Below are 25842 nucleotides of genomic sequence, written 5' to 3'. Positions count from 1 at the left end.
TCAGGTGCTGTGAAACACAGACGTCTATAGAAGGGGCTGGCAAAGGTTTGAGTGCGCAAGTGTTTTCTTTTCTTCTTATTAATCGCTCCTGTGCCCGCAAAAAGAGATCATAGTCTCATGACTTCATACATGCGTGCAACGCTGTTGTAGCACAAGCATTTTTTTTTCTACCATTTCGTTGCAGCATCAACAGTCTTGTGTTCTGGTGTGGCTTGAACATGCAAGTACCTACTCCTTTTTTACGTCGACTCCATTTTCATCCCCGTTTCCTGCCTGGCGATCCTCCGCCATGGTCCTCTCGAATTGCCTTGCGCACGCCTCCATAGTGTCCTTGTCTAGCTCCCAACCCGTCGTGTCGATTCCCTTTGCTTTTGCGTCGTTTATGATTTGCTGCCGCTCCATAATCTTCTCGCGCATGAGCTTGATTGCGCCACCCAGCACAACAGCCTCGCTTCGTCCCTGTCCCTCTAGGCCTGGTACGATGGAGGCAAGTCGGTCGAAGCCTTCTCGGATTGCCTCACGTCGCTTCTGCTCTGAGCGGATGTGGTTTTCCTTCTTCTGGGCTTCTGTCAGGCGCGGCCGGTCAGCGGCATTGGTTGGACTTTGAGATGCTGGCATGGCGACACGTGGGGTTATATCGTGTGATGGGCAGAAGAGCTTGCTGGTACGGATAGTGTTCCCGGACAGGCGAGACTATCCGGGCCAGTTGGAGGGGTTGTGCTGTTTTCGTGGCGCGTGCAATGTGTGAATACGAGGTGCTATTGTTTGTTGGATGTCGAAGCGTTGAGCGCAATGACTGCGTGAGCTACGGAGGAAAGTAAGTGGGAGACGTGAGTGACATGCTCCTTTGGGACTGCAGAGGCAAAAGAGCAAGAGGGAATAGATAGGATCCACAAGGGTCCACGCGAGGCTATACTATGAGCCTCGCGACCGTTGGTGGTGTTGCGCAAGGCACGAAATGCGACGGGTGACATTCATGTGAAGACGCCAGCGCGCCCGAGCTTTCTGCCATCTCGGCTACACTAAGTACGACGACCGGCAGCGTGAGCCGGCGAAATAAAGCGAATTTCATCGTGGTGCTACGTCGGCGGAAAGCGGGTAAGATGAAGAGAGGGTCTTTTTGGTTGCATCGAGGCGGAAGATGTCTAGATTCTCCAGCGAGCCTGTGCAGATAGACTGGCTATCCATGGACGTGGGCGTGGTGAAGAGGTGCATGTGCCCTGAGAAGACAGCGGTGAAGGGCTGGCGGGATGCAGAACAGCAAACGGCATTGGTTCTGGCAAAACGCTCTCATCTCATCTCTGGCCAGCATGTCACCCATACAATTATTATACTCGCGGCCAATTTACGCTTTGTTTCAAGGCTGACTTGAGCGTCCAACGGCGACTGTGAGGCTCGTAGCCCCCCCCCTGCCCACAGAGCAGCGTGTGACGCACTGTGGTGGAGCTGCCGGCGCGCCACCAGCAGCGACCCCATCGCCCACGACGCGACGACTAGAAACACTCGGTCGATCGTCTCACACCTGTGTCAAGAGCGACAAAAAAAATCCAAAAAAGAAAACAGAGCGACACTAGCTAGGCGCAAGAATACATCATAGTGTGTTTGCAGGCGGCGATATCACAAGAGAAGGGTCGGGTTGGGTCGCTCTGCCCCCCACTACTGCTGGAGAAGGTGTCTCGTTCCACTGGGCAGCAGCGGCCGCCCCGTAACACGCATACATACGTACAACACCATCACCACCACCACCCCGACTGCGGCCCTGACATGCGCCCAACCGCGGCCACACGCCCTTACCCACCCCATTGATCCCTCGCACCCTCGCACAACCATGGACAGCGTCCGCGGGAGCAACCGTCGCATAAACAGCCTGCAGACCCGCGAACGTCTGCGCAGCAACAGCTCGGCCACGCTGCGTGGGAAGCGCCCCGTCACCGCCCAAGATGCCTACCTCTATGCCCTGCGCGTCGCATTCCTCGCCTACCTGCTGCAGCCCCGCCAGAAGCGAGTCCAGCATGTCCCCTCGGCGCCCAAGCAGGTCCAGCGCTCGTCGACGTCCATCAACGACCTGATGAAGGACTTCTCCCTCATCAGGGACTCCAAGAGCACTCGCTTCCCCCGCGACTTCATGGCCGCCCTCGATAAGCGCATCACAAAGGTGCTCATGGGCCAGGAGCGCATGCCTGAGTTCCAGGATGCTACCGTCAAGCGCACCTTTGCCGTCTTCCTCAATGCCTTCAAGGACCCCTCGTTTCGAAAGAACATGGACAAAGACAGGCGAGTCGAGGACCTGCTCCTCATCTTCTACTCAAATGCCACAAAGGAGCTGCAGAAGGGAAAGGCACCGACCGACGACAGTTGGAAGCTCATGGTCGACCGCCATGTCGCCCTCTTCCTTCGCCTCGTCAGCTCCATCCTTAGGGACCACGACTGGCAAAGGGACCGCCCCGAGCTTGCCCAGAGACTTATGACCATGGAGAAGAAGCTGCTGGTGCACGACCAGGATCTCGCCGCTGAGAACCAGCGTAACGGCGGTCAAGGAGGCACAACCATTGAAGTAGAGATTCCCCGAAGCTACGAGGTCAAGGATATGCCGCTTGTCCTGGTCGTCTCGCGCATCTTCTCCGTCAGCTACTCTGATGTGCAGAATGACATCAACAGATACAAGTCTGTGTGGACCGAGAAGGCTGCACTACAAGATCTAAAGACATACCAGGCCCATCTCAGCCTCATGACAAAGAAGACGCTCAACGCCGAAGACTTTGACACTGAAGAGGCATACGAGGCATGGAAGAACCAAGAAGTGCCCGACCTTTCGCAGATGATATTGGCAATCATCCAGTCTAACCCCGAACTAGCAAAAAGCTCACATGGTGGAGCTGTACCCCAATTCAAGCCAAGAGCACCAATGGATGCAGGCTATGCAGACGCCTCCAGACAAGGGTCCATGTCTTCGGAAAGTGGCTCTTCATATGTAATTGACCAGCCTGTAGACATGAGCGGGCTTCACATCAACGACGACTATGACCAGGACTCGTCGTACACTTTTATACCCTCCGACCCACGTGCTACTTACCGTGCGATACTGAACGAAGCGTTGAAACATGATCTGGCCGATTCCGAGCTCGAACCGACCGAAGCAACTGCCGACAGCCCATCTGTGAAGCTGCTGTCAAAGCAATCCGCTGAGCTCCTGAATGAAATAGCCCTTCGGTGGAGGATACCCCAGTTCTCGCGGCTCGTCTTGTTCATGGACGTTGTGTGCGAACGATACACCAATCAGGAGGTTGACTTGGATACCCTCGACGCAGCCTTCAGCTACGTCAAAGAACCACCACCAGTAGACAAAAGGGCTAGCCGTATGAGCTTTATTCCAGTTCAATCATCCCTCTTTGACCGGACTAAGTGGACAATTCACGACTATGCACTTAACCAGCAGATCTTGTCTGCGTTGCATGACTGTCTACTGCGCGAGCTTTACGAGCTCATGATGCACGTGTACATGTCCAAACCACCTCCCCTCGGTCCAGTCATGTATGTCCTGGAAAATCACATATATGACGACCCCACATTTCCAGGTACAGAGGAAGAAATGGACAAATTCACTGAGCAGTTACGCCAAGGCCTAAGAGAAAAGGCTAGTGATGTGTACCGCGAGCTTCTTGCGAAGCACATACCAGACACAAAGGAGGAGTGGGAGTTCTATCACGTCATTGAGCTTGGTCGTGCCGTTGTCAAATTGTGCGAGCGGATACAGAAGCGTTACCGCAAGAATCCAGAAGTCATGGGTGCCAGTCCGATGATGTGTCTTGTGGAGAAGATCTTTCCTGCATATGCTGCTGATGCACGAGACCTGGTTGCCCGCATCATGGACGTTGCTCATAGCAAAGGAGAAGATGTCCCGATCCAGGATGGGTTTGACTTGTACAAGGAACTCGTCGAGATTCGCCGCATCCACAGCGACGCTTTACCGGGCAAGAATTTTGCTTTCAGTATCGAAGACCAGCTGCAGGATTTTGTATGGAGATGGATACAGATGACGGATGAGAACCTGACTGGCTGGGTGGACAATGCGTTCAAGGCAGATTCTTTCCAGATTGAATCGCAGAACCCTATACCCATGGACGATGAGAGGCATAGCGTTTCGGTTGTTGATGTTTTCCGATCCTTCAATCAGAGCATTGAGCAAATCGTAGCTCTGAATTGGGATAATGACGTACATTATGCCAAGTTCATGACAGCTCTTTCCAAATCGATTGGTACTGCACTTGCGAGGTACTGCGAGCTCGTAGAGCAGAAGTTTGCCCGGGAAATGGACCGTTTGACACCTGAGCAGGAAGCTGCTGCTAATCAGACTAGACAAGAGAAATGGCTTTCTACTGTCAAGGACTTTTACAGCCAGAAGGAGAAGATTGAGCCTTTCCAATTCTACCCCGAGGTAAGCCGCCAATATCGTTAGGCGGAACCACGCTGACAGAAGTAGTCTCTTGTCAAACTCAACAACATTGAGTATGCAATGCAGCAGTTAGATAAGCTCGAACGCGAGATTGGCGTCGATGCTTGCGCTGAGGTCCTCCAGAAGAATGCCCCACCCCAGCCGCAACGCCTTCGCAACAACAATTTTGTCTTCACCATCAAAATCATTGAAGCTGAGGATCTGAAGGCATGCGACATCAACGGGCTTAGCGATCCGTATGTTGTGCTTGGTGACGAGTACCAGAAGCGCCTGGCTAAGACACGAGTCATCTACCGCAACTTGAATCCTCGCTGGGAAGAGACCATTGACATTACCACCAACGGTCCACTCAATGTCGTTGCGACAATATGGGATTGGGATGCCATGGGCGATCACGACTGCGTTGGCAGAACATCGCTCAAGCTCGATCCATCACACTTCCGGGACTATATGCCCCGAGAGTATTGGCTTGATTTGGATACACAAGGCCGCCTGCTGCTACGTGTGAGTATGGAGGGCGAGCGAGACGACATACAATTCTACTTTGGCAAGGCGTTCAGAACACTTAAGAGGACTGAGCGGGACATGACACGAAAGATTACAGACAAGGTAGGATATGTTCACCATGTCAGTTGACTCAGACTAACAACGGCAGCTCTCATCATTCATTGGCTACAAGCTTTCGCGCCGGTCACTTGATGCTCTTCTGAACAAGGGCGTAGCTTCCAAGGTAACAAACTACCTAGGGAATTTTCGATCTGCGCGGCCCATGTCAGTTGTCCAAGGACCGACACAGCAGGATATTACGCAGGCTCTTGGCCCTCTCTTTGTCTACTTTGACGAGAATTTTGCCATTATGAAGCAGACATTGACGGATGCAGCCATGATTATGGTCATGACGAGATTATGGAAAGAGACACTGGCAACAATAGAGTCGTTGCTGGTGCCTCCACTGTCCGACAAGCTCTCACAACAGCGACCGCTGACCCAACAAGAGCTGGACATTGTGTTCAAATGGCTCAAGATGTTGTTTGACTTTTTCCATGCCGTGGATGAGGATGGCAACGTCGAGGGAGTACCGATGGATGTGCTCAAGTCGCCCAAGTACCATGAGCTGCAGAACCTCAACTTTTTCTACTTCGAGGCAACGGAGGATCTTATCCGCACGTCTGAGTCCATGGCTGCAGCGAGCGCAAAGAGACAGCAAGAGCAAGCGCAGCGCATGAACCGCATGTCTGCTCCAGCAAGCATGGGCCACCAGTTTGGCGGCGCTGCAGGATTCGCCGGTGTGCCGTCTCGTCGACACAAGACGATTATGCTGTCACGCAACTTGGGCACGATGAAGAAGGCTAAAGAAGAAAAGAGAAAAGAAGCGCAAGCTGAGCCAAACGACGATATGATTTTGAGGATTCTGAGAATGAGGCCGGAGGCTGAGAGGTACCTGAAAGACCGGAGTAGACAAAAGGTATGTCTCATCTCAGCATGAAGTTTATTATTGTACCTTTTTCTAACCTATTATGTATAGGAACGGCTTGCAGCTGCCCAGGCGGCAGAGGCAATTGTACGGCAGAGCCTGAATGCAGGTGGTGGCAGGATGATGGGCGGCATGGGTCCTGGGCGTCGGTAGGGTGGGGGTGGGCGAGGGTTTTCTTCTTTCGTCACGCATGCGTAAGGTGCTTTAGTAGGTGGGCGTTTTTGCTGCTTTCTTCTTCACCTTTTTCTGATACCTCTCTGCATCATTATCCACTTTTTATTCGATGACTGGTTTCAGGCTCTTGGTTGGCGAAAAGGGGTAGCTTCCAGGGACGGTAATGGTGATGATGGGTTACTTAGTCTGGCGTTTACTTTTCTTGCTGCACCTTCGTTTCTATGCTTAGGGAATGGGGTGAAGCGCGATACATTACGATGGTACATTTAATTTTCCGTTTTTTGGAGTCGCTTAGGGTAGGCTTAGGGTGGCTAGATAGGTGAGTAAGTAGGTAGATAGACGAATGTGCATCATGTCGAGTGTATGAAAGCATCTGTAGGGGTTCAAGTCATGTATGCGTGATATTGTGATGCGACAAAATATGGGTCAGTCATAACAGTCAAAAATCATATATGTAGTTTATGTCCGAGGTATCAAGATGACAAGGAGAGTTCCATTGCGAGTGGTATTTTATACACAAATTTATTTTCGCCTGGTCATAATTTACCAACCCTGACCGGGCTTCCTCGCCTAGTGACAACATTATCACTTTGATCTGTATGAGAGGGATAATCCAAGTGAGACAAGACTTACTGGCACAGCACCCTTGCCTCCAAGCTCGACTTCCAGACCATCCGGATATGTCTTGGGTGCACTGATCTTGTCGGGGTAGACGGACTTGACAGCGGCGCAGAGGCCGAAGACGGTTGCGATGAAGGTGCCCATGAGAACGAAACCCCACTGGGGACTGAAGTGGTTGTAGTCGTGCAGGGCTAGCACACCGAGGATATCATTGTCCTCGTGGCAGGGCTCGCCGTAGTTACGGCGCTCCTGCTTGTCCCAGTAGTCCCCGTAGGGATCGCGGTTTCCTCGCTTCTCGGCGGGTGGGTTGATGTAGCCACCATTCTGTCACATATCAGATCAGCATTCTAGAAACCCCCTTGTCCCCATCTCCTTGGGCCCCGGAGCAGGAAAGGCGTACTTGGTTGGGGTCGGAGAGCTCGGCATTGGCCTTCTCAGCGTCGGTCAGGGCAGTGCGGATCTGGGTGAATTGCGGGCGTGGGCGTGCTGCGATGGGGACGATGGATCGGGCCAGCGGACGGGCCGCGACAATGCGCCTGGAGAACATGCTGCGGGATATGTGAGTGTGTTTTCGAAGGAATTGACAGGGTTGCGAGCGTACGTGGCGGCGCGAATGCGGGGGACAGGGCGGATTCGTCAGGTTGCTGTCTTGGTGTGTCGTTCGCGATGAGCTCAGTTGCGGCCCCAACTGGGCTTGGCGGGAGAAGAGTGGGTCCTTTACTGCTCAGGCTGGGCTCAAAGACTCCCACCACCAGCACCACATAGTATGTCTCTGTCCATGTCCCACCACAGCGCTGTCAAGCAGACAACAGGAAGGAAGAAAAGAAAGATTTAAAGATGTCCCATACGGCTTCCAATCGAGCTCCTCGCCCATGCACCGTAAACACTCACATCTGGTCTTGCAGGCTGCGCGTCCCCGGCCTGGCCATGCGCGCCCGTGCCGGTCGTTAGCGTGATTGCCGCCAAACATTATCGCCGGGCTCTGTTTTCACCATCTCTCAACTTCGACATCACATTGCATCATCCCAGCACGAGGCCGAATCTAAAATCTGGACCCGGCACTGCTCTCGGCACCCATCTAGCTGCTCTGTAGTATCTGTTTTGAGTTGATATATGTCGATTTGGCCGCGCGCCGGGTGGTCTACAGGCTTCCCAGGCCGCCTCCATCGCCCTTCCTGAATGGAAGAAGTTACTGCCGCGGATCGCGACTACGACTCCATCCCACCACGCGACTCGATCGACGCACCCAGCCCATCCGCCATCGCGCCCCATGGACACGGCACCGACGACGACGACAATGCGCCCCTGACTGCCAATGACGGAGAGCAGCTTGCCTCTGTAAATGGCCATGATGGTGGCGTCATTGGGCGGCCTGCAAAACGGCGAAAATTAGAAGACACGACCACGACGCCACGTCGCTCGACATCACGCGCTGCCTCGCCCCCGTGGAAGTCATTTGTAGCAGATGGCCCTACAACCGTCTTTGAAAATGGCGTAAGGAAGTCATCGCGTGTGAACAGAGAAACTGCGCCGCCTACACCCGAGCCCACAAAGCCCATCTCCCGCCCAGCGGCCAAAGCAACGCAGACCAACGGCACTCCTAAGAGTGCGGCCAGGCGCGAGTCGCGCAATGGCTCAGGGCCGACGTCGGTCCCGAAAGGGAAGGCGGCATCTGCCCTCGCTAGGAAGGCGTCCACACAGTCTTTGACTACGCCGGCCCGCAAGTCTGAGCGGAATACAAAGACGTCTGCTCTCGCCAAACAGACACCAGTCATGTCGCCGCAATTACAAAACGGGTCGCCTAGCGGCGGAATTCGCAAGCGAGGCACTCGCCAGCGAAGGGGCACGCAAATACCGACTGACCCATCAGGTGATGAGTTCATGGATACTCCTGACACCAATGGTCACGACCCCGACGCCGGCCTATACGCGTCGCCCGATGGCTCCAATCCGTCAATACCGGCCCCGCGATTGCGACTACGACTCCGAAAGCCCGACCCCCCGAACCGCCATCCCCATCACGCCCCGCCCAAGTCGCAGTTCGCTTCACTCGAAGAATGGTTACAACAAGATGACCCGTTGGAAGGCGAGGAGTCGCTGCGCATAACACAGGAAAAGGCCCAGGACGAGGCACAACGCCGGCTGCGTATTGTTGAAGCGGCCGAGCACGGAGTACTGAGCCAAGAACGATGCAGTGTCTACGCTCCTGAGCCTGCACCAGAACCGCCAGCTCAGTACGGCCATTGGGACCATGTGGTTGCGCATGCTTTGCACTTTAACAAGCTGCTCAAAGAAGAAAAGGCGTTTCATCGCCGGACGGCAAAGATTCTGGCTAGAGAAGCCTACGAATTTTGGAAAAATAAGTTCAAGCGAAAGAGCCAGGATGAAATTGAACAAGAAGAGACGGAGCGGCAGGTGGTTAGATACAAGCAGGTGGTCAAAGATGTCAAAGACGCGTGGGGCCTGGTCAGGGTTGAAATTGACAAGGAGCGTGTGACCAAGTACGAGGAGGAACAGCTACAGCTTGGACACAAGGCCATGGACGACATGTTCAACCAGGCACAGGAAATTCTTGGAGGCCGCACCGCTGGTGATGGTGCATCTTCGCTGATGAGCGAAGATCGTAATCTCGACGATATGGAGGATTTCGAGAGCGCGGCCTCAAATACATCTGAACAACAGCTTGATGACGATGTCATGTCTTCGAGTTCAGATAGTGAACCGGAAAACGAGCATGACGATGATGCAAATCTCACCGCCGAACAGCTACGCGAGAAGTATGGCCAGCTTCCTGATTTACCGGTGACTAGTTCCGAGGATGAGGATGATTCTGGAGATGAAGAGGAGGAGGAAGGCACGCCTGCACCGACCCCTGACCCAGACATTGAAACTGAAGATTTTGACGAGCCCCCGGAAACGCTTGCGAACGGATTCCATCACCATGAAGACAATGAGGATGAGAAAAAGCCAGGTTACATTGACCCAGCTACTGTAGAACTCGATCAGGTTGATGACGCCCTCATGGATTCAGAAAACGACGATAAAAGCTCGGAATCCGGTAGCGAAGCTTGGTCAAGCAATGAAGGATCTGGGACTGAAGACGAAGACGGGAATGACGCAGACGATTCGGAGGCAGACGACGACGACAGCGGAGAAGAGGATGTTGGCTTGATGGGTTTCTTGGCACCCAAGGATGTGAAGAAGCTGAAAGAAGCTGCAAAAACAGCAATCGAGGATAATGAGCTGGAGAGCGAGGAACAAATGACAGAGCAGGTTAATGGCGATGCCGCCACGTCCATGAAGGACGAGGAAGGGAAACTTCATGCCAATGGACGTAGTGCAGTTGCCATGAATGATGAACCGTGTGTCAACGGAAACGCGGCACCATCAGAGCCTGCTCCTTCCATTGAGGCCGCCGAGCCTCAAACATCGGTCGAACCCATCGAGGCTACTCCAATGGAAGATGTTGTGCAGTCTAAAAGTGTCCCTCGGTCTCGTCACGCATCCTCGCCGCCGAGAACCGAAGTCCCGTTCCTGCTACGAGGCACACTCCGAGAGTATCAGCACGACGGACTGGACTGGCTTGCGAATTTGTACGAGTCCGACACCAATGGCATCCTAGCAGACGAAATGGGTCTTGGCAAGACTATACAGACCATCTCACTTCTGGCCTACCTTGCTGTCCGCCACGAGATCTGGGGGCCACACTTGGTTGTCGTACCCACGAGTGTCATGCTCAACTGGGAAATGGAGTTCCGGAAATTCCTGCCTGGTTTCAAGATCCTCACTTACTACGGCGACATCAACGAGCGGAAACGAAAGCGATTGGGATGGCGCAACACAGGCAAGGACATGTACAACGTTGTCATCACCTCGTACCAACTCATACTTCAAGATGCTGCGGCTTTCAAGATGCGTCCTTGGCGTTACCTCGTGCTCGATGAAGCCCATAATATCAAGAACTTCAAGTCTCAGCGTTGGCAGACTATGCTCAATCTCCGGACTGAACGAAGACTGCTGTTAACTGGAACACCTCTCCAGAATAACATTGATGAGCTCTGGTCGTTACTGTACTTCCTGATGCCGGCTGGTTTTGCTGGAGAAGGTCGCATTGCTGGCTTAGAAGAATTCACACTTGCCCTGAAGAACCCTACATCTCAAATCTTGGATCAGGGCCGTCAACAACTTGACGCAGAAGCACAAAAGGTTGTCAAGCGACTCCACGAGGTGCTCAGGCCGTATCTGCTCCGAAGACTAAAGTCTGAAGTCGAAAAGCAGATGCCAGGGAAATATGAGCATGTAGTCTACTGCAAGCTCTCCAAACGGCAACGTCAGCTCTACGATGGGTTCATGGGCCGCGCATCGACAAAGGAGATCTTGTCTTCAGGCAACTACATGTCCATTATCAATTGCTTGATGTCACTACGAAAAGTTTGCAATCATCCTGATCTGTTTGAAACGCGAGCCATTGTAACATCCATGGCAATGCCAAAATCCGTTGCCGCGCAGTACGAGATCAAAGATCTTCTTATTCGCAAGCGTTTGCAAGAAGGCATGGAAGACAAGAGAGTAAGTTTGGATGCTCTGAATCTCAATTTCGCGCGGCGGGAGCAGACACAGTTAGGGCATGCTCGACGTACTTATCCAATCCGTGCCACGCGGCCTTTGGAAGACCTGATTGAGCGTCAAACTCGACGCATCAATAAACCAGTCGAGGCGGGTACGTCTCCACTGCAATCGGCAATGGCAGCGATGGCCAAGCGAGAGCAGGTAGCTGTCCGAGACCATCTACAGACATGTGTAGCTCTTACACGCGCTCGCACCCAGTTCATGCCGATATACGGAAAGGACATTATCGATGCAGTGACAGTCGACTGGCACGAGTATACTTTTGGGGCCATCACCGAAGGCAAAAAGGTACCCAGACCACGACTTTACCGGCCACACCACGCTCCTCACCCGACGTATCATGGCTTTGGCCAGGCGCATCTGCAGCCAAGGCCAGAGGACGTGGTACAATACGATGTTGTTCAGCGACATCATGGTCGTCTCGGATTCAGGTCTCCACGCTCTCAAAGAGTCATATCACAATGGCACGATCAACAAATTACACACTTCTTCGACATGATCCCAACACTAGAGCAACGCGCTGAAGCTTTTGAACCCCTAATCACGCGCTTCACATGTGTTACACCCGCTGTTGCCGCCGAGGAGCTTGCCCCACTAACTTTGTCCAAACGTGGTGTTGATCTCATCCAAGCCTCAGACGCAGCTCACCAACCGGATCCCTTCCACTCGTCGCGCATCCGACAGTCCATTGCCTTTCCTGATAAACGCTTGCTTCAGTACGATTGCGGAAAGCTGCAACGCCTTGCAACGCTTCTTCGGGACTTGCAAGCTGGTGGTCACCGTGCTCTCATCTTCACTCAGATGACAAAGGTCCTCGATATTCTGGAACAGTTCCTCAACATCCACGGGCATCGCTACTTGCGTCTCGACGGGTCTACAAAGATCGAACAGCGCCAGATCCTTACCGATCGTTTCAACAATGACCCGCGCATATTATGCTTTATCTTGTCCTCGCGATCCGGTGGTCTCGGTATCAATCTTACTGGTGCTGACACTGTCATCTTCTACGACCTCGATTGGAACCCAGCAATGGACAAGCAATGCCAGGATCGCGCTCATCGAATTGGTCAGACGCGCGATGTTCATATTTACAAGTTCGTGAGCGAGTACACTATCGAAGCCAACATACTTCGCAAGTCCAATCAAAAGCGTCTCCTCGATGATGTAATCATACAAAAGGGTGACTTCACCACTGATACGTTCAACAAAGTCACCTGGCGAGACGCTTTGGACGAGGACATGGGTATCGATACGACCGACGAAGCCGGTGCAGCCATGGAACGTGTGCTTGGCGAGAAGATTGGCCTCTTGGGTGACGCACGTGTCATGGGCAATGTTGAAGACACGGAAGATCGTACTGCGGCATCTATTGCGCAAAAGGAAATCGTCGACGAAATTCAAGAAGACAAAGTCGACTTCAACGAAAGCGTCAATGCAACACGAGCTGCTTCAGAAGCTGCTGCCGCCTCCACCTCCAAAGACGAAGAAGAGCTGGACATCCATGGCAATGAGAAGCTGAAGAGACATGTTGACGAGTACATGTTGAGCTTGTACCGTGAGGAATTTGGCAAAGAGCCGTATCGGCCGCCAACGGATCGGCAAAAGAGAAACCGCAAGGGGCAGGATCCGCATGTTAGGCAGCGCAAAAAGAAGTATTAAGCTCAAATAATTTATGTATGAATGGTAATTTTTGTTAACTATCTCTTTGCCGAAAGGAACAACATCCAAAAGACGGTTCTTCTTGTATTAGTACGTTGTGTGAAGGTATGGTGTGTATATCAGAGAAACTAGTATGAGTAAGAATAAGACATGAAATACTATCACTTGTATATGAATATGTGCGCGCGTATAATCTTAAGGCAGTGTAGTTGCGTGAATCTTACACCCCTACTGCATGTAGCAAAACTCAACATGTTAATTCTGACGAGACGGATTTAGAGTATCACAACTGCGTCGCTTACCACATGGTATTTGATATCATAAAAATAGAAATGTTTCAGTCAGGGTTATGTTCTGGGGAAGGAAAAATTCTAGAAAGGAAAGTTTCGAGAAAGGGAGTAGACCAACCGTCCGTGCATACGAGATTTTACCCACTTAATAAGGGATAGTCTATAAAGTGGCTAACAATAACCAGATACGTTCAGCCAAGACCTTGTGAATAAGCAAGACAACACCAGCAACTTGCCGATTTGACTCGAAACGCTTGAAGAAAGTATGATGGAGGCTGAAGAAAGTCATGCGAGGAGAAAGAGTCGCATGCTGTTTTCCACAGCGATGACCTCTTCAACGGGTAATCACTCTCACCAGCCAACAATTATAAATACACAAGAGTAATCCCCAACTGTATACCATATCATTTCAAAGCTCATTCTTCAAGAACCACTTCCTACCAGCATCGTCTCAGTTTAATCAACTCAATCACAATGCACTTTCTATACCTTCTCGCGGCTCTCGCAGCAACGGCATCGGCCTCCTTCACCAACAAATGCCAGTCGTGCAATCTCATAATTAACAAGGCTGAAGCGGGTGTCATGGGATGCGATTGCTTCAATGACAGCAACAAGCTTGTCAGTTCGGCTCTTCGTTTGTCAACGTGTTTTGCGAATGCGGATGGGAAGTTGATTCCACAGGCAAAGTATGTAAAGTAACGCTATTCCTTTTTCACTCGTCATTGCTAACCGTACGAAAAATATAGCGGTAATTTTGTCAAAAGCTGCTCAGTCGAGGGTCTTTTCCCCTCGTCGCAACGTTCGTTGTTCTTATCTGTCAAGTGCAAGGACAACAGTGGAAATGTCCAGAGTGGATCGTTTGATATCAGTAAGTGAATAACATGCCCCACTTCTTAGCGTTACAACATATACTACGTTGCTGAGTAGACGCACTTACTTACAATTTTTCGGTAGATGCTGGTAGCACTATTACGAGCGTGAATGGGGTTTTGAAGTGCTTTGGGCAGGGGGGTCCGAACTAGAGAGCGTAAATAGACTAGAGGAAACAGGTGAATACTTGGATTGAAGGGTAGCAATTGAGGGCTATACGGTCAAATGGTGTTAGATACAAGACTTTCTCTTAGACTTCGCATTGCGATCGGCAGTATACGATCGGTTAAATACACTAGTACTAGCCGAGATTTAAAACTATATGCAACTAAACGAGAATGCGAAGGGGCGCAGAACTATTGAACATACTTTCAAAAGAATAAACATTCCAGTTAGACAATATTATGGTGATAGACACGAATAGTTGGTAACAGGGGCAAAGATAGTCAGATAGTCTGTATTCACGATATGGAAACTATTACTAAACTGAACTGAGGTGTTGTTCGAAAGTCTTATATCTGTAAGGGACTACGCCCATGTGTGGCTTGGCTAGGCCAAGCAAATCGAGTATATCTACGCAACTACCTTGACTTCAAGACAAGCTTGAAGTCTTGTTACTGCCTTTTTGGCAAAATGGTTTACGTAAGTAATTGTACGTTCGGCTCAAAGAGCCCACCCATTACAATATCCACTACGTTAGAGTGAAGATTCAACTAAGGAGGGCTACTTTGGGACAAAAGGTAGGTGTTAAGGGTCAGAGAAGGCCGTGCTTTAACAGAAAAACCCCTGACTCAAGTTGTGCGTGCTTCCTTAGCGATGCTTCAGTAGCGTGCGATTTTTTTGGGACTTTCTAGACGACTTTTGGACGCTTTTGGCATCTTTGTCGACCGCGCTAGATGCCCAATTCTAGCTGAACTACGAAGTCTAGATTTTGAGCCGCGGACTCAGATCCATATCTGCACAATGCTCAAGCTATCTATACAACCGAGATTCGTTGAACACACTGTGGCGCTCCGCACCCTCTATTATTGCCGCGCCCTCGTTCTGTGGCTTGTGGTGCTAGACCCCGTTTTGTTATCCCCTGATCCAAAATGAATTTAGTTCAGCCACGGCCTCTTACTAGTGCGCACCATGGCGGACCGAAAGAGTCAGCCTCTGAACCACGATTGGAGTTGCCCCGTACTAAAGGAAATATACCTGCTGCTATATAACATAGCACGATTTGTGCAAGTAGTTTACATCTTAGCCGTGTCTAATTTCATTCAGATTCGATTAAGACGAGCTCGCTCAACATGTCCTCTGCTCTTTTCTTAGCCTCGGTACTAGCATTGCGTGCATCGTCGCTCATCTGCCCATCGTTACCAACCTGCCCAGACGATAACGAATGTACATTCAGTTCCAATGGCGCTGACTTCAAAGTCAGTTGTGCAACAGACTTCTACGGAGGCGACATGGGACGGGTATATGTAAGTGACAAACCCATTGACTGTCCCAGCAGAATATTGATCTTGATAGGCCGCAACAGTTGCCGAATGCATGAAGATCTGTGCGTCTGCAGATGGATGTGTTGCTTTGAGTTACGTGGGCACGGATTGCTACCTGAAAAACGCACTCAACGGCGGCTCAACCAGGTAAGTAGTCTTGGAAGACAGCAGAATTTTCATACTGACCTAAGAAATAGTGCGGGAGTGACGGGCGCGAGTATAATATCTCGTGTTAACCCAACCCCTCCCTCAAGCTCACCAGCGGGACCGCAACAGCCCTGTCCGGCTTCCATTAGCTGCCCTGACAACAATGGCTGTCTCAGTTCCGATAGCACCACCGGCCGTTCTTTTACCCTAAGTTGTGGTATCGATTTCTATGGTGGCGATCTCAAATTAGAGTGGACCGATGGACTAGAAGCCTGCTCAGCTGCATGCGCGGCTAATTCTGAATGTGTTGCAGCATCATTCGTCGGTAACAGTGGCAGCAGCGGGCCATGTTATCTCAAGAGTAAAAACCTAGGACCGGTCGCAGATTCTCGCGTGAACGGTAAGGATTACCTACGGCAGAGATTCGATCCAACAGAGCGGATCGCTGACGTACGCACAGGGTTTTCAGTCAAGTCGCTATCTGCACCTGCAACACCATCTTCTACTCCGGCCACTCCTAATACGGAGGACATCACTAAGTTGCTCAATACGCCTGAGGACATTCAATTCTGCGCCTCATATATCAACTACAGTCCACCAGTAGAGACATTACGCACCGCCGCCACCATCTCGGCTGTCACACGTACTACAACCACTAACCTAGTCACATCTACACCTTCTGCCGTCACCTTAGTTGAGACTGTAGTTGTGTCCGGAGAAACTACTACCGTAGCAAGCACAGAAACTGTAGTAATAACCACAACGGTGCAGGGTAATCTGAAGAAGAGGTTACAAGCAACGCCAGCAGCAGCACTCGAAACACCGTCAGTCCTCCAGGGCTGGTCACCTCAAGATATTTCTGCAGCGTGCAGCAAAGTCGCTACGTTTACTTCGACTACCACACTCACTACAGCTACCGAGACCGTATACACAGCAACAGAAACAAGTTCTACAACGACAACTACCGTTGCTCCAACCCCCACGATCACTATGGCCACAACTTCGCCACTAATACGGACAGTCAGCGTTACTTCTACTACGTTGGCGACTGTAACTTCCCGGATCCCTGTCCTCGAGCAACCTCAATGTGATTCCCGCCCTGTACGTCTCTGCTGCATCAACATTGCGCCATGGTCTACAAATTCGGGGGTGTGGGGTGGTATCTGCGGATATACTCCATCGAATCCTGCTGAGCTAGTTGGTGCGCGATGCATCACGCGGCCAGCGTCAGGACAGTGTCCAGCAGGTACATCGCAAGCCTGCTGTAGGGGGACCGTGCCCGGGCAATGCGCTCTAGGCACGCAGTGTGCAAGAGTGTAGTGTTGGTGTCGCACTGTAAACCAAATCTTATGAAAGCTGTGATAGGGTACGACCGATTTTGAGCTTAGAGCACATACTTGTACACAGAAACAACAGTAGGATGAGAATTCGAGCCTAGAAGCCCATTTATGAGTAGAGTTAATGTCTATAAATTTACAAACACCTAATGCAACTAAGGTCAATCTAATGTTCGATCTATCAGGTATCTGAGATAGAGTCAGTCACTCGATCCACGTTTCCTTCCCTATCGTCGTCCGATACTGGCACATACCTCGATCCAAGACAAATGGGCTGCATCTGCACATTTCTTTCCTCGACCAAGTCAATCCGCCATCGCATCATCGCATCCGGGTATCTAAACCAGCCAATTCGCGTGAAAATCTTGTTCTCCTTGATTGTGTTGTCCATGCCCTGTTTTCTGATTACTTCGAGTAGACGTTCGCTACCAGCGATGAGAACCAGAACGTCAGCAATGCATTCCACATTCAGCATCATGCCGCCGCAGTATTTTCTTTGTACGGATGCAATAATGATGATGGTCACGGTCAGCCAGATTAAGATGCTCGTGGCGAGCCAGAAGGCGACTGGATTCATCGTGAGCACTTCAACCCAGGTGGTTATTGTCGCTGTCGTTGTGGCGCTAGTATTGCGGACAACATCCTCGAATTTTGGGGCCACAGATCCGTCAGGTGTATATTGAGACGGCATGTTGCGCGTTGGAGGGTTAATTTTAAGGTCCATGCCCCTCGGTTGATAAACGTTGCCGCCGTATTCATGAGACAAGTTGTTGCCTTCAAAGTGCTGGAAGAAAGTTGAAAAGACCTTTTTATATGTTTTGGCTAAGACTCCGGGATCCATTAGGGCGGTGGGGTTGAATTATACTTCTGAATAAGCGGCATAAGACACGAAATCGAGGTTGAGACCCGTTTTGTTGTCTCGCATATTGAAAAATTTATCTTGTAGATAGTCTCCCTGAGTCCTAATACGACGTAAGTGACTAGGATGAGACGAACTAGCGAGGTCAATATTTGCGGCATTTAAAAGTGATTTCATGAAGAATGATCCATAGCTTTAGGGGATATTAGATAGATCCAAGTTTATGTCTAGAGCTAAACTCACCTTATGGTAACATTCAAATCGTAAATAAATCTCAGTGGACCGATATACTCGTAATCAGTCATATAGGAGCGATTATGCTGGCCACCATCGGAAAAGTTCCGCCATTGGAAGGCATCAGGCCAAGCTACATCCTCTCGGAGAGGCGTATCAAGGATATGATAATATTGCACTACACCGGTACTAGACTCGACCTTAACTTCCGCTCGGCTTGGTTTAAAGGCAGGCATACAGTTCAATGCTTGTATAGCAGGTGGCTCTGGAAAGTAGAGCATGTCGCCGGGAAAATCCGTTATCCTTCCAAAACCTGCGGGGCTTCGCATCCATTTGACTGTAAAGTTGCTGCCAGTACCAATCTCGCTAGAATCATAATCACGACCATCACCTGCTCACAACTAATTCTCCGTCCAATAAGCAATCATGGATGGGTTGTACGTTGCGTTTCCCGTGAGATTGGCGCAGCACCGTGTAAAATCGGCTTGGACTGTAAATCGAGTCGGGTAATTACCATCCTGAACAAATAGCCTCTGGCATGTAGTAATTATCTAATCCAGTGAGGTTATTCGATCTTGAGTTTTGATTCTGCGCAGTAAGCCAAGAGGCTACGTTGCTGGTCCAGTCAACAGCACTGCAATGCAAATGAGCACGAATTACAGACGTCTGAACCGTCAGATTCTTCGAGTGATTATTGTTTCCAGGAATTGATCTGTTTTGCTTCGCTGGAGCATACCTGCCCGAAGAAAAAGATACAGGAACAAAGCTCCAATCATCTCGACTCCATTCTGGCTGCGATTCTTTTAGTGCGATCTGTATGATAGCGGTGTACATCCAGTCTGTTTGCAAATTGTAGAGACTATCAGCTACCATATTCCTAAATTCATCTGCCGCTTCCGACGACGTACCATTGTAGTCGAATTGCCAGCTAGATTCATCGCTCTCTATCGATACTTTGCGCACGAATTGGGAGATTGCGCAGCTCCAAATTTTGGGGTAGATGATGGATCCTGCAAACAAGCTTCGGTATAAACGTCGTAAGGAAGAACTGGATCCGGAATTACTAGCCTTTGACTAAGAGATAAGGACTCGCAATAATACTATCCACTCTCATTGACTCTCTACGATTGATAAATGATCTTAAACGTCCAAACGTATCTATCTGACGACGAGATTTCATCATCTAGCCGAAGGGTTACCGTTCCATCCTCATTTTTTGTGGCTGATACCTCAGTGCCCGACATACCACCGCCTAGTACCTGTACATTATCACCATTTAAAAACGGGATCGCATCCGGGATCAACAGTATCGAGTTCGGCTTCTCTAAAACGTGAATGTAAAATGCAGAGTCACTGATAGTGTATCGGAAACTTCCTTTTCCACTTGTAGTCTGCCAGAAGCGCGTATCATAAATAGATTCGCCACGTTCCTTGATCCACTTCCCCGCATCCTTCAGCCCTTTCTGCATGACCTGCGGGATCGTGCCATTCGCCATCGGGCCAATGTCAAGTAAGAAATTGCCATTCTTAGATACAACGTCGACGAGTGTCTTAACGATGTCGATTCCAGTGAGGTATCTGGTATTAGGTGTATCTTTATTGTATCCAAACGAGAATGGATCCATGCCACGGTTCGTCTCCCACTTACTTACAACTGTGTTGCCGTTTGTGACGTATTCGGGTGTTGTGAAGTCGCCGCCACTGGCGTCACTATGGTCCGTAGAGCCGTATCCGCAGCGGTTGTTGTATGTAACTTGGCGGCCCTGGTCCCGTGCCCAGTTCAGCCATTTGGACAGCATGATAGTGGCATTGTTGGCACCCCCAATATCACACCACATTATCTCCGTCTCATACCGTGAGTCGTAGGCAAGTGTCTCCATTTGGGGTAGCTGCAGTTCTGTTACGTAATCGTCCACAGGTACATGGCCGATATAAGGTACCCCGACGCCAGTGTAAGGGTTCTTGGGGGGCCCACCAGGGAAGCCACCACAGCAATCGGTAGCATATTTTGAGTAGTCTGGATTGAACCACTCGGGCATGGAAAAATATGTTCCGCGTCTGATATCTGGATGATATGTTTTCGCTGCATTCATCAGTTCTGCCAAGAAATCACGCTTAGGTCCAAGTTGCACAGAAGACCGTAGACTGGTCGACTTGGGCACATCGAATATTGCAAAGCCTTCATGGTGTTCTAGGGAATGTTAGCCCTGCTTTCTATTCTTTTAGTATCAACTCACTTGTCACAGGAACGATATACTTTGCTCCAGCCTCTGCCATTAGATCCATCCACTCTTTCGCATTGAATTTATCTCCAGTGAAGGAAGGAATGAAATCATCGTAGTTAAAATTCTCACCATAGGTGTCTCTATGGTGCTGGTACGTCTGAGACTTGTAGCTTGGCTGTGTCATGCGCATCCAGTACCATTCAGCATAATCTTCCTTATCGCCCACATTGCCAAACGCCGGAACAGAGTAGACACCCCAGTGAATAAAGATGCCGAACTTGGCATTGTTATACCAGTCAGGAGTCCAGTGTCTGTTGAGGCTGGCCTTGATTGCAGTATAGTCGCCGAAACCGCAAGATCCAGTGATGTTCTGGGTGGTTGTCTCTCCACCAATCCAGTTGGCAGTTACAGTTCCTGAACATGGATATCCAGGCGCAACTCCTGCCTTATTCTTGACGCCAATTTGCGTCACAACTTGCTGTCCAGCCATAAGCCGTGTAATTCTGGCCGGCTGGACAAGATCAAAAGATGAAGAAGATGCTGTAATCGTGAGGTTATCTGCTTTAGTGAAAGATTCTGCTGTGTCATGGTTGGTGAGGACCATTTCAATGATCTGAACCTTATCCGAGCCCTCAAGCCATTTGGAAGTTAATGTAGCGGCGCCAATACCAATGCCTGAGGGGGTTACTCGTATTTCCAACTGAGAGGCTGCATCGTATCCTGATGGAACAGCGAAGACGCTGAGGTAGGGAAAAAGAAGTACAATGATGCCGAAGTGGCAAATTGGCAGGTAATGCGACATCTTGGTCTTGACAGTGTGTATTGCAAATATCCAAATGGCCACTTGTATAATGTCTTTGATCGCTCCCTACTTGTACAATTTACGTTCGTCACATGCTTGTATATCTGTAGATCTCTTCGGGTCTTCGACCAAGGCATCTTCGATTCAATATAGATGACCCCGCTGGGATGTTCGCATGTTTGCTTGCTTAGGGAGGTGTTTTGACGGGTTCCCCGCATATCTACATTGGATGGTCATGCGTGCTTCGTATTTCGGAAATTAGCCGTAGCGTGCATCGCATCCGGATTTACTTTCAAAACGTTACAGGGTTTACTATAATTAACAGTAGATAAAAACACCCAACTTGCTTATGAACTAAAGAGCCTGCGGAGCAGTCACAAAACGCTGCTTGACGACCCCGTTGCGCGTCGCAGTGGGCAGCAGCGACGCCACAAGACCCGCTTTGTTGAACAACAGCCACCGAAACCAGAGCCCTTGCAGGTCTTTCCATTGCTTCCGTATTGAGCATCGGTAGAGATGTTGTTAGCGGCAGTAATTCAGGTGTCAAATGAGGACTGATAGCCGGTTTCGCAGTGGTCGGTCGAGCTACTACACCAGCCTTCTCTCGAGCAGCGGTTACCGAACCCGGACCCAAGGCAAATCTTGCCGTTGCCGTTGCACTCCAGTATTTATGTATGCATGTATGTATGTACGTATAGGTTGTACGTCCTATATCGCACTGACCGTTTGTGAGTGAAGAGCCAGTGCTCGACGCGGTAGGTTTAGTGGTCAAGGCTGTTGGTGCATTGATGGTGGCTGAAGGCTCAGCTGTCGCCGGGGCATCTAGCGGAGATATTGATGTCAGTCTACTGAGCTATACAAGATGTTGTGGAAGAGATGCTCACCTTTCTCAAACCGAGATTCCATCGTAGCAGCTGGACCACCTTTACGTCAGCGGCGCTGGCCTAATAGTCACAGGAATTGCACTCGGGGGTTGCGACAATGATATCTTGTGGCCATGGGCTCATGTATGTGTCACAATAGTTGACCGTATCGGGCACGCGAGAGTTGAGTGCTGAAGGGGCAAACGAAGGCACAGACTCCTGTGTAGGCTCCGCGGGTGAACGCGACCAAGATGGACGCGCAAGTACCGCTTTTCTTTGACAAAGTACCATTTGCCGCAATGTGTGCTTGAGTTCTGCTAGGCATCAGTAGGCCTAGGAGCTTCAGTCGTGGTGGTGTCACCATCAGAAATCACGACCGATCCCCGGAGCGAGCTTACCGATGTCGATTTAGTAGAGTGTGCAAGACAATAGAACGCAGATATCCGTACCAACAGGAGGAATCCCGTCGTAGCCCGCATCAATGTTAGTGAGGTTGATGAGGGCCGGAGTCGATACGCCCTGCGCCTCGGCAATCGAGTTGCACAAGTCGCCATCTTGGATGGTGTAATTCCTGCCAGTGTTGCATACTGGCCCGGACAGACTTGCAGAGGTAGAGTTGGTAGCTTAGCCCGAGAAATCTCATAGGTATACTTGGTAGCGGCACAGCCGGACGTGATCGAGGCGCAGTCAGAGGCAGCCTGCTCGTCATAGCCGGACGGTGACCCGAGTTGCTTGGCCTGAGTATCCAGCTGGCATAAGAAGCATTCCTGTTCCATGGTATATGGCTTGTCTCCTTCCATACAGCCCGCAGCTACCACATGACAGTACTCGCTCGAGGAAGTCTGGCGTTATCGGCATGGGGCTATGGGACTCTCGGGGATACTCGGTGCTCACGAGTCCTTGTGGCAAGACAGGCTGGCAGCGTAGAGAAAGCGGTCAATGATGGTCATTGCTTGCTAGTCGTTAGATTTGGTCATGGGAAAGAAATAATTTCACTGGCAAATCAACTCACCTGGATAGGCCATGCTATCATCTGGAACTATTACAACCACCGTCTCCGTGCAGGTTCCACAAAACAAGCAATATTGATAATTGGGTCCTGTCTGGAACCGCCCGCCTGTGCGCCGCTCCGAGCCGGGTGCCGGTCTCACCTGCTCTTGGTCGGCATAGTGCAGGAATAGGAATAGTTCACAATCGCTACAAGTCGGAAAAGTAAGTCCGAGCAGGAGAATCGAGATTGACCAGGATTCTGCGCCCCACCGCCAAGCCCGCATTGACTATGGTTCCTTCCTTCTATAGTGGAAGACTCATCTCAACTATGCATTTGCTGACGTCGACTCCGAGTCCTTTGGAATCACCACCATGAATGCTGCCACACCTGCAAAGAAGTTTGAGCACGTGGTGAGTCTGAAGCTATTCAACCCCAAGCTGTAGCTCTTTGTTAGCCTGGGCGGTTGAACCTTTTCGGACAATGACAGCCACGCAGCCCGTCTTTGGCAACATTACGCCAGCCTCGTCCAACAGTGACAAGTTTGCCACCAACCTGCTCAAAATATCTCGATACATTATATATGGACACGATGGCGTACATCTTGGCTGGCAGTATCCCGGTGCGCCAGGCCGCTGAGGCAAGGAGGATGATACCATAGTAGCAGCAGAATCAGCGCAGTTAGTTGCCATTCTTGCTAACCTATCCACTTTTTACGACTAGCAGTCTCCTTTTCTAAATATGCATATATCTGGCTGTAATCCTTGCATACATGGACGGCATCCTATCCGTCACTACCCCCTCTATCATGGCCATGCTCATTAACTGGAAAAGTAGTTACCACCCTCTCTAGCACTACGCCACCTACACACATTATTGCTTGTCTAATGTAGTCGAAGTAATGGTTGAGATGCTAAGGATCCTCCGTCGTGTATGGTTTCGCTGGCTTGTTTTCGATTACAACAAGTTTCATCGAATTATAAGCCTTAAGGATAATGTATAGGCAATACAATTAATATGTCACTAATATTGTAAACACAGTTTAGCCTAGATAGTGTTAGAGGGAATACCGAAGATTTGTATAATTGCTTACGTTCTTAATGCTAACGTAGCCTAAGCCCTTTATAATGCGTTAATTTAATCTGCCCAGGCAATAATTATTTACAGGATTATGCCGGGGACAATACTGAGTTATGCTTCCTGTGTTTCGTTGCTCAAAAGTCTAAAGCGTCCTCGGGAGTAAAGATGCGATTAGGCTTAAAACTAGTAATTTTTTACGAGAACAAAGGTGCAAACCTAGAAACATTCCTAGTAAGACTGTACTAGTTATTTGTAGTCTGATAATGTTACCTCTTGTTGACAAGTAAAGCAGTTATAGTTAGCAACAATGCTGTGTCTATTAGCTACTAATATCTTTGCACAGTCGTCCAAGTAGATAATCGTCTCTGTTATAACACAACTACCTCTTCATAACTCCCATCTCTAACTCTAGAGTGTATACTAGAATTTAAGTCATTATAAGTACAAGGTACTGTGTTGTACCGCTCATTCCCACTTCAAACAGGTATGTGCAAAAGGTATGTTTTGGAAGATTGTATTACTAGGCGTGATAGTTGGGAGATAAGTAGAGAAAAGGTGGATATACTATTACTATAGTCGGTTCATATTCCACTTTGTTGGGTAGCGGCCTTACTTCGCTCCACAGCGGCTCTACTATTGCGCAGGAGAATCCTATGCTTCTCTGTTCTTGGTCTGGGTTAGGGCGAGTAAGCTCAGGTAAGCACGGAACAATCCATTGTCAAAGAGGCGCGTCATGGGCCGCCAAGACACTAAGTACTTCGCTTACTTGTCGAATAGTGCTGTAAGGAGGATTGCGATGGTGAAGTGGGGGAAACATGCAAGACCACCATCGCAATCCCAAATCTATTAGTAACCAGTAGTGTTCAATAAGCTTCTTAGTTCCTGAGCTTACTTGGCATTTGGATGAATGTTTACCTGGAATTGCTTTGTCAATAGTCAGTCCTTATCGTAGATATGAAATTAGATGGAGTTTAGCCAGCTAATACTGCTGCCAGATTTGATAGGTGTCCAACGAAGTTGTGGATTAATTTTGTTATGAAGGTTAATTACTTATAATCATCATCATTAGGTATAAGACGCCGTTGAACATGATCACAGTCTATGTGGTCTCCACCCATATAGTATCTTATGATCATTAGCTATAGATTCGTATTCTCTATGCGCCTACAATCCGCTCCTCTCGTTCTTCTCATCCTTTACACTAACAGTTTCAAAGTTCTTAGTGTCACTAACTTTTTCCTCCCTACCAAAAAAGCTATTCTTCTTTAGGCTGTTTATACTATCTGTCTTTGTATCTCCTTTATGAAAACTTAGATAGAGGTTATCACTATTATTAATGACAATAGTACATAACTTTTTCTATAAATATACCGCCCTCTCTATACAAAAATTACCAACAAGGCCAACCGCAGCACAGACAACTTCGAGTTTTCTAGAATAGGTGTAATTTTAGTCAAATATATATAAACCCCTCGCGAGAAATCGATTACAATCACCTTTAAAGCGTGCACGCCACGCGCTGTGGAGCTATAGGCTGTTAAAGTGATCACTTTAGACACGTCTTATTTTTCACCGAAAAACACACAGACCAGGTGGATTAGTAATCAAAATGCCACCCGATAGTGATACTATCGACGTACACGTGCCAGGCAC

At 49.7% G+C, this 25842-nt stretch overlaps 11 protein-coding genes across 11 annotated transcripts; 5 read left to right on the top strand and 6 right to left on the bottom strand.

Moving 5' to 3' along the window:
* Positions 1-38: 38 nt before the first annotated feature.
* COCSADRAFT_40698 (uncharacterized protein) lies at positions 39-979 on the bottom strand. Its single transcript, XM_007706274.1, has one exon. It carries the CDS (start codon positions 616-618, stop codon positions 229-231), a length of 390 nt encoding a protein of 129 aa, XP_007704464.1. The 5' UTR covers positions 619-979; the 3' UTR covers positions 39-228.
* A 538-nt stretch (positions 980-1517) lies between these two features.
* On the top strand, positions 1518-6487 carry COCSADRAFT_40697 (uncharacterized protein). The gene is made up of 4 exons (XM_007706273.1): positions 1518-4435; positions 4481-5062; positions 5109-5918; positions 5979-6487. Exons 1-4 carry the CDS (start codon positions 1829-1831, stop codon positions 6078-6080), a joined length of 4101 nt encoding a protein of 1366 aa, XP_007704463.1. The 5' UTR covers positions 1518-1828; the 3' UTR covers positions 6081-6487.
* A 39-nt stretch (positions 6488-6526) lies between these two features.
* Positions 6527-7395, bottom strand: COCSADRAFT_40696 (uncharacterized protein). The gene is made up of 4 exons (XM_007706272.1): positions 7324-7395; positions 7123-7270; positions 6735-7046; positions 6527-6671 (listed from the first exon to the last, which is right to left on the bottom strand). Exons 2-4 carry the CDS (start codon positions 7267-7269, stop codon positions 6645-6647), a joined length of 486 nt encoding a protein of 161 aa, XP_007704462.1. The 5' UTR covers position 7270; positions 7324-7395; the 3' UTR covers positions 6527-6644.
* A 447-nt stretch (positions 7396-7842) lies between these two features.
* COCSADRAFT_40695 (uncharacterized protein) lies at positions 7843-13163 on the top strand. Its single transcript, XM_007706271.1, has one exon. It carries the CDS (start codon positions 7902-7904, stop codon positions 13008-13010), a length of 5109 nt encoding a protein of 1702 aa, XP_007704461.1. The 5' UTR covers positions 7843-7901; the 3' UTR covers positions 13011-13163.
* Positions 13164-13721: 558 nt separating this feature from the next.
* COCSADRAFT_203267 (uncharacterized protein) lies at positions 13722-14562 on the top strand. Its single transcript, XM_007706360.1, has 3 exons — positions 13722-13986; positions 14047-14168; positions 14255-14562. Exons 1-3 carry the CDS (start codon positions 13775-13777, stop codon positions 14320-14322), a joined length of 402 nt encoding a protein of 133 aa, XP_007704550.1. The 5' UTR covers positions 13722-13774; the 3' UTR covers positions 14323-14562.
* An 855-nt stretch (positions 14563-15417) lies between these two features.
* COCSADRAFT_193665 (uncharacterized protein) lies at positions 15418-17306 on the top strand. The gene is made up of 4 exons (XM_007706359.1): positions 15418-15636; positions 15686-15801; positions 15852-16201; positions 16262-17306. The coding sequence occupies exons 1-4, from the start codon at positions 15463-15465 to the stop codon at positions 17119-17121; spliced, it is 1500 nt and encodes a 499-aa protein (XP_007704549.1). The 5' UTR covers positions 15418-15462; the 3' UTR covers positions 17122-17306.
* Positions 17307-17319: 13 nt separating this feature from the next.
* On the bottom strand, positions 17320-17979 carry COCSADRAFT_164402 (uncharacterized protein; the record flags this gene model as incomplete). The annotated part of the gene is made up of 1 exon (XM_007706358.1): positions 17320-17979. The coding sequence occupies one exon, from the start codon at positions 17977-17979 to the stop codon at positions 17320-17322; it is 660 nt and encodes a 219-aa protein (XP_007704548.1).
* Positions 17980-19285: 1306 nt separating this feature from the next.
* Positions 19286-21315, bottom strand: COCSADRAFT_346933 (glycoside hydrolase family 29 protein). Its single transcript, XM_007706357.1, has 2 exons — positions 20469-21315; positions 19286-20422 (listed from the first exon to the last, which is right to left on the bottom strand). The coding sequence occupies exons 1-2, from the start codon at positions 21256-21258 to the stop codon at positions 19353-19355; spliced, it is 1860 nt and encodes a 619-aa protein (XP_007704547.1). The 5' UTR covers positions 21259-21315; the 3' UTR covers positions 19286-19352.
* Positions 21316-21550: 235 nt separating this feature from the next.
* COCSADRAFT_175355 (uncharacterized protein) lies at positions 21551-22164 on the bottom strand (the record flags this gene model as incomplete). Its single annotated transcript, XM_007706356.1, has 2 exons — positions 21551-22080; positions 22143-22164. 2 exons carry the CDS (start codon positions 22162-22164, stop codon positions 21551-21553), a joined length of 552 nt encoding a protein of 183 aa, XP_007704546.1.
* Positions 22165-22202: 38 nt separating this feature from the next.
* Positions 22203-22897, bottom strand: COCSADRAFT_164400 (uncharacterized protein; the record flags this gene model as incomplete). Its single annotated transcript, XM_007706355.1, has 3 exons — positions 22203-22435; positions 22571-22722; positions 22773-22897. The coding sequence occupies 3 exons, from the start codon at positions 22895-22897 to the stop codon at positions 22203-22205; spliced, it is 510 nt and encodes a 169-aa protein (XP_007704545.1).
* Positions 22898-23483: 586 nt separating this feature from the next.
* On the top strand, positions 23484-23748 carry COCSADRAFT_164399 (uncharacterized protein; the record flags this gene model as incomplete). Its single annotated transcript, XM_007706354.1, has 2 exons — positions 23484-23522; positions 23608-23748. The coding sequence occupies 2 exons, from the start codon at positions 23484-23486 to the stop codon at positions 23746-23748; spliced, it is 180 nt and encodes a 59-aa protein (XP_007704544.1).
* Between the last annotated feature and the right edge of the window lie 2094 nt (positions 23749-25842).

The sequence above is a fragment of the Bipolaris sorokiniana genome (assembly GCF_000338995.1).
Source record: "Bipolaris sorokiniana ND90Pr unplaced genomic scaffold COCSAscaffold_16, whole genome shotgun sequence".
NCBI lineage: Eukaryota > Fungi > Ascomycota > Dothideomycetes > Pleosporales > Pleosporaceae > Bipolaris > Bipolaris sorokiniana.
The sequence above is the reverse complement of the archived record's forward strand: the minus strand, read 5'-3'. Positions and strand labels throughout refer to the sequence as shown.

Bases quoted from the DNA above. Each gene is read 5' to 3' on its own strand.
- COCSADRAFT_346933 (XM_007706357.1), bottom strand. From the start codon at position 21,258: ATGTCGCATTACCTGCCAATTTGCCACTTCGGCATCATTGTACTTCTT. The intron at 20,423-20,468 runs GTGAGTTGATAC...AACATTCCCTAG, and splicing joins GTATATCGTTCCTGTGACAA to AACACCATGAAGGCTTTGCA.
- COCSADRAFT_193665 (XM_007706359.1), top strand. From the start codon at position 15,463: ATGTCCTCTGCTCTTTTCTTAGCCTCGGTACTAGCATTGCGTGCATCG. The intron at 15,637-15,685 runs GTAAGTGACAAA...TGATCTTGATAG, and splicing joins GCGACATGGGACGGGTATAT to GCCGCAACAGTTGCCGAATG. The intron at 15,802-15,851 runs GTAAGTAGTCTT...CCTAAGAAATAG, and splicing joins CTCAACGGCGGCTCAACCAG to TGCGGGAGTGACGGGCGCGA.
- COCSADRAFT_40697 (XM_007706273.1), top strand. From the start codon at position 1,829: ATGGACAGCGTCCGCGGGAGCAACCGTCGCATAAACAGCCTGCAGACC. The intron at 4,436-4,480 runs GTAAGCCGCCAA...TGACAGAAGTAG, and splicing joins CTTTCCAATTCTACCCCGAG to TCTCTTGTCAAACTCAACAA. The intron at 5,919-5,978 runs GTATGTCTCATC...TATTATGTATAG, and splicing joins AAGACCGGAGTAGACAAAAG to GAACGGCTTGCAGCTGCCCA.
- COCSADRAFT_40696 (XM_007706272.1), bottom strand. From the start codon at position 7,269: ATGTTCTCCAGGCGCATTGTCGCGGCCCGTCCGCTGGCCCGATCCATC. The intron at 7,047-7,122 runs GTACGCCTTTCC...GATATGTGACAG, and splicing joins AGCTCTCCGACCCCAACCAA to AATGGTGGCTACATCAACCC. The intron at 6,672-6,734 runs GTAAGTCTTGTC...TGTTGTCACTAG, and splicing joins GAGGCAAGGGTGCTGTGCCA to GCGAGGAAGCCCGGTCAGGG.
- COCSADRAFT_203267 (XM_007706360.1), top strand. From the start codon at position 13,775: ATGCACTTTCTATACCTTCTCGCGGCTCTCGCAGCAACGGCATCGGCC. The intron at 13,987-14,046 runs GTATGTAAAGTA...CGAAAAATATAG, and splicing joins AAGTTGATTCCACAGGCAAA to CGGTAATTTTGTCAAAAGCT. The intron at 14,169-14,254 runs GTAAGTGAATAA...ATTTTTCGGTAG, and splicing joins GAGTGGATCGTTTGATATCA to ATGCTGGTAGCACTATTACG.
- COCSADRAFT_40695 (XM_007706271.1), top strand. From the start codon at position 7,902: ATGGAAGAAGTTACTGCCGCGGATCGCGACTACGACTCCATCCCACCA.
- COCSADRAFT_40698 (XM_007706274.1), bottom strand. From the start codon at position 618: ATGCCAGCATCTCAAAGTCCAACCAATGCCGCTGACCGGCCGCGCCTG.